General features: G+C 47.5%; 1 protein-coding gene across 1 annotated transcript in view; it reads left to right on the top strand.

Moving 5' to 3' along the window:
• The first annotated feature begins 261 nt into the window (after positions 1-261).
• Positions 262-5,144, top strand: part of AMBRA1 (autophagy/beclin-1 regulator 1) — a 127,158-nt gene continuing 122,275 nt past the window's right edge. The window contains 6 exon segments of the mRNA XM_009329748.1: positions 262-519; positions 773-831; positions 1,569-1,752; positions 2,429-2,601; positions 3,389-3,455; positions 4,045-5,131. Of these exon segments, the coding sequence (XP_009328023.1) occupies positions 385-519; positions 773-831; positions 1,569-1,752; positions 2,429-2,601; positions 3,389-3,455; positions 4,045-5,131 (1,705 nt within the window). The 5' untranslated portion in view covers positions 262-384.

Consider the following 5,144-nt stretch of genomic DNA (forward strand, 5'->3'; position numbering starts at 1 on the left):
AAGGCCAATTTTTTATTCTCTTTAGGTGTGGTATGCCTAGGGCATGTGTACAAGGAAAGGGCTGGATGCTTCAAAAACCTTTCAAAGTAATCTTTGGCTGCAGAAATGTCAAAATTGGGCCTTGGTAATGGAGGAAGGTAGCAAAGGCTGCGGGAGAGGATAGATTTTTCTCTTCAATCTAGTCTTTTGAGATTTAAAGCTCTTATTTCATCTAGGTGATCAAGGTAAAAGCTGCCTGCCTTATCATTCTCTTCTCTTTCTAGGTTTCCATGAAGATAAACAATTGAAATGTGGATAGCCTATTTGTAGTTTGGTGGTGGTTGTCATCTGGAACCTGCTGGTGTCTCCTCCGAGTAGTTGGTGTAACGTTGGCTGCTGAGAGCCATGAAGGTTGTACCAGAGAAGAATGCTGTCCGCATCCTGTGGGGTAGGGAACGGGGTACCCAAGCCTTGGGTGCTCAGCGGCTCCTGCAGGAGTTGGTGGAGGATAAAACTCGATGGATGAAATGGGAGGGCAAGGTAAGGTTGTGGGATAGAGGTGCATAGTGATCTTGGAGTGGGGGAAGGGAGGTAGGGATTTGAAATAAATTGTCTCATGATTGTACATTTGATGTGTTACACTTGATATGCTCTCTGGCTCTGTTCAGTTCCTGCAGTGATGTGATACTAGATACGTTCCTGCAGCGGGTTCCCCTTGTTGTCTGTGTGGCTTACAGTTAAAAGTATGATCATATGACACTTGCAACACTTCCTGCTTTGTTGGCTTTTTCAGAAAGTTGAGTTACCAGACAGTCCACGCTCCACCTTCTTGCTGGCGTTTAGTCCAGACAGGTAATTAACTCCTAGTTCGTTCCCTGTTTCAGCAGTCTCCTTACACTTACAAAAGTGATGGAGGCTTGTGCCCGTTGAGTTGTCCAGTCCTGAATAGCCGAGTGAAACTTCTGGTTCCTGACATGCATGGATGGAACGTGCGCACCTTCCTAATCTCACAGCTTCAAGCATAGTTGGTGTTTAATTTCTGAGGTACCCAAGCGATGCATAGTTCTAAGAAAAAAGGATCTGTGCGGCCACCGTGGGATTTCAGAAGAAACTTGAAGGGAGTAAAGGGTGTTTTAGCACAACATGCCAAGTGATGTGGCACACCCACTGGGATATCTAGGACTAAAGAACAGAGCAGAATGATGCGTTTATTGGAAGCAGAAATGGAGGTGGGATCTCTCTTAGTGTCACTTGATTTGACAGTGGTTGAGATGGTGTGGAGAATTGGGAATATTTCTTTGCCCCGAACTGTCACTCAGGAGTTCCTTCTGAGCTGCATGTTCACTCTGACTTTCAAGGTCAGGTTTGTGCTTGCAGATCGGATGAGCTCATGTTTGCATGGACCCTGAAATCTGGCTACAGGAAGCTTTGTGGCCATTGGTGCAACAGTAGCCTCTTACCCTTTGAGCTCTGTGTGGGAGAGCTGCTGGGTTAGGTGTGAACAGACCCTGTTGAGATGAAGCTAACCATGGTCTGGTTTTGCTGTATTCTTCTCATGCTAATGTTTGTCCTATCTTCTGCATTCCCAGGACCCTAATGGCTTCCACACATGTGAACCACAATATCTACATCACAGAGGTGAAAACGGGCAAGTGTGTTCATTCCTTGGTTGGACATCGCCGCACTCCCTGGTGTGTCACCTTCCATCCCACCATCCCGGGCCTCATTGCTTCAGGATGTCTAGATGGGGAGGTTAGAATTTGGGATTTACACGTAAGTCTTTCCTGAAACATATGTGCCTTTGGTGTTTGGTGGGTGGTGACTTTTTTTGTCTGAGTTTTTCCCAAATGTTGCCTGGTAAGAGAGCTGTTTGGAAGCTTTGCTGGGACCTGTCTCTAAAAGCATAGAACAGATCATAGCCATCCTCTTCTGTCTAGAGAGGAGGCGACAGATTCTTCGTTCAGTCCTGCCAGGTAGGTCATGCTCCTTAGCCATGCCTGTTTTATTTGATTAGAGTGGTACAGATAATGCTGGAGAACTTTGTGCAAGGTGCCTGTTTAGCTTGTGTGAAAGACGTGCCATTTTTCATTCCACTGAGCCTATCTGAACTCCTCATTAGAGAAGCTGCTGCTCTGCCAGTTCTACCTAGTCTGGTGATTGGCACAGAGACAGAACACTTAAACTTACCTGGTCGCTTTGAAATGCAGCACTTTTACAGGCTGCTTGAGACACACTTAACCTGCAAAAATACATCTATGGTCATTGCTGCAAGTAGTGTTATATTCTAGACATGACACATGACCTCATATGAGAGCAGCTGTTGTTGTTGCCAAGAAAGCATGTCACTGCCATGCTCTAGACAGAGTTTTGAAGAGATGGCACGTACATGGAAATCTAATGATCTCAAACTTTGTGATAAACTGCTTGTGATTCTTGACTCCTCACTCAGGGTGGAAGTGAGAGCTGGTTCACAGATAGCAACAATGCCATTGCATCGCTTGCTTTTCATCCTACGGCTCAGCTCTTGCTGATTGCAACTGCCAATGAGATACATTTCTGGGACTGGAGTCGTCGGGAACCTTTTGCAGTGGTGAAAACAGCCAGTGAAATGGAGCGAGTCAGGTGAGTTCTTGCTTCTGGGGGAAGAGAACACTTGTATGTGAAAAATGGTCACATCTGGGGAATGTGGGGGGTTCCTGTGGGACGCTGCACCCTCTGCACTGAGGCAGCAGAGAGAAGCATTGCTTGCAGTTCCTTGACCTAGCTGGTAGAAAAACGGTTCTGTGCACAGGAAAAAAAGCAATGGGAAATAGTAGATCAGCTTGGTTGTTCATATTTGTAATCTGACCTGTGCCCAATAAACGCCCAAGATCTACTTCATGTTCATCTGTAAGCTTAGTAATTAAACTTGTCAGCCATAAGAATGAGAGAACCCAGAAGTTGCTGGAAGAGAGTGCTGAGCTATTACTTTGGTGCGGTTATAGAGGAAACTGCGTTGCTGGAAACTTGATGCCTTCTTTTAAGCAATTTAAAATAAGACAATGATATAACATTCAAGGGAAGCTAATCTCTCCCTTTGTACCAAATTCCAATTTGTAATGTATATGTGCATATTCCTTAAAATTTCCTGGCTATTTCAATTGATACAGCAATACTTGCTTCCAGCTTTTAACTTCTATATAGTGTTGCTGTGGACTATAAAATAGCTGCAGTCTTCAGCTAGATAAGAATGTTTTCTTCTTCTTAATGCGTAAACTTTTTGACATCATTCAGAAGATGATGATGGTAATGTAGTAATGTTCTCACTGCAAATACTTCACATGGGATTTTCTTCCCTGCTGTGTCCAGCTTCCTGTGTCAATGTGGAATGTGAACTGATGTTGATAATCTGACTCTGCTTTTGTTTTAGGCTGGTCCGGTTTGATCCCTTGGGACATTACTTGCTCACAGCAATTGTTAACCCTTCTAACCAGCAGGTAAGGGAATGTCAGTACCTGTATTGACTGACTAATTACAAGATGCTCTACATACATTAATGCTAGTCTGTTCCTAAGCAGCCTCAGGCTTTTCTGAAAACCTGAAGTACTTCTAAGCAGAGTTCTGTCTCACCTTAATTGGTCACATGAATGTTCTTGTGTTATGTGCAGTGCTATCAAAGAGCTCTCCAAAGTGTGGTTTTTTTTTTGCCCTTGCTGTCTCATTAGCGGTGGGACAGATGTCCCAATGGCCCTGCTCTTTCAGTTCTGTTGTGACATTCTGCTGGATTTGAAGGTACACGAGGTATTAACATTGCTCCCCATGGCTGCTGACCCTTAGATGCTGATGCTTCTGTTGGTATGAACAGTGTATTGTCAAAGCTTACTGGGCTGTAGGAAGAGGTTGTCTGGATCCATAAAATGAACTTTGAAATAAAGGGTCAGCTGGTTTCCTGCAAGTCAAGGCCTCTAGGAAGGGACTAACCGCATCCTTTCATCTGTCTAGGATGGTAGCTGGCTTTCTGCTATTTATTTGGAGGTATAGGATTTTGCTGTGAGGTGACTGAACTTTGATTGCTTCCTTCTGCAGAGCGATGAGGAAGTGGAAATCTCCGTGGACAGCACAGAGATGCCACATTATCGCCAGCGCGCTATCCTTCCTTCTCAGCCTGTGAGGCGCACACCCCTCCTCCACAACTTCCTGCATATGTTGTCCTCCCGCTCCTCTGGCATACAGGTGGGAGAGCAAAACAGTGTTCAAGACTCTGCTACCCCATCCCCTCCACCGCCTCCACCACCACCACCTCCGCCTCCAGCCAGTGAGAACACAAGGGCATCTGTCTATAACAGGCTCCGGGAGCGTGTCAGCTATCCCACAGCAGAGTGCTGCCAGCACCTGGGGATGTTGTGCCTTTGCAGCCGATGCTCTAGTGCAAGACTTCCTTCTTCTCTCTTCCCACACCAGGAAAACGCACCCTCCACGTCTTCTGGGGCCACTGGCACTTCCTTCTCCTCTGTGCAGACAGAGCCTTACCAACCCCCAGAGCAGGCATCCGTAGCGCAGGAGGAGCAGGGGATACTTAACAGGCCCTCTGCTTTCAGCACAGTTCAGAGCAGCACTGCTGGCAACACCCTGCGCAACCTTAGCCTGGGCCCCACACGGCGGTCCCTCAGCGGGCCCTTGGCAGGCCACCAGTCCCGGTACCAACAGTCTGCGAGAGAGATGGCTTCAGGCTTAGGTGGGTCTGACTGGTCCAGGACAGTGCTGAACATGAGCTCTCGCTCAGAGCTGGAAGCCATGCCTCCCCCTAGGACCAGTGCCTCCTCTGTGAGCTTGCTGTCGGTGCTGAGGCAGCAGGAGGGAGGTTCCCAGGCATCAGTCTATACCTCTGCAACAGAAGGGAGGGGCTTTCTGGCCCCAGGGGCTGAGGCGGACAGTGGTAGTAGCGCTGGCCCGAGCAATCCAGCCAGCATCCGTAATGAGCTCCAGTGTGATTTGAGGCGATTCTTCCTGGAATATGACCGGCTTCAGGAGTTAGATCAGGGGATTGGTGGGGAGTCCAGCCAGTCGCAACAGGCTCAAGAAATGCTCAACAACAACATTGAGCCTGATCGGCCGGGTCCCTCCCATCAGCAGACTCCACACAGCAGTGAAAACAATTCCATTTTGTCCCGGGGTCACCTGAACCG

This window comes from Pygoscelis adeliae, unplaced genomic scaffold (genome assembly GCF_000699105.1).
Source record: "Pygoscelis adeliae isolate BGI_AS28 unplaced genomic scaffold, ASM69910v1 Scaffold117, whole genome shotgun sequence".
NCBI lineage: Eukaryota > Metazoa > Chordata > Aves > Sphenisciformes > Spheniscidae > Pygoscelis > Pygoscelis adeliae.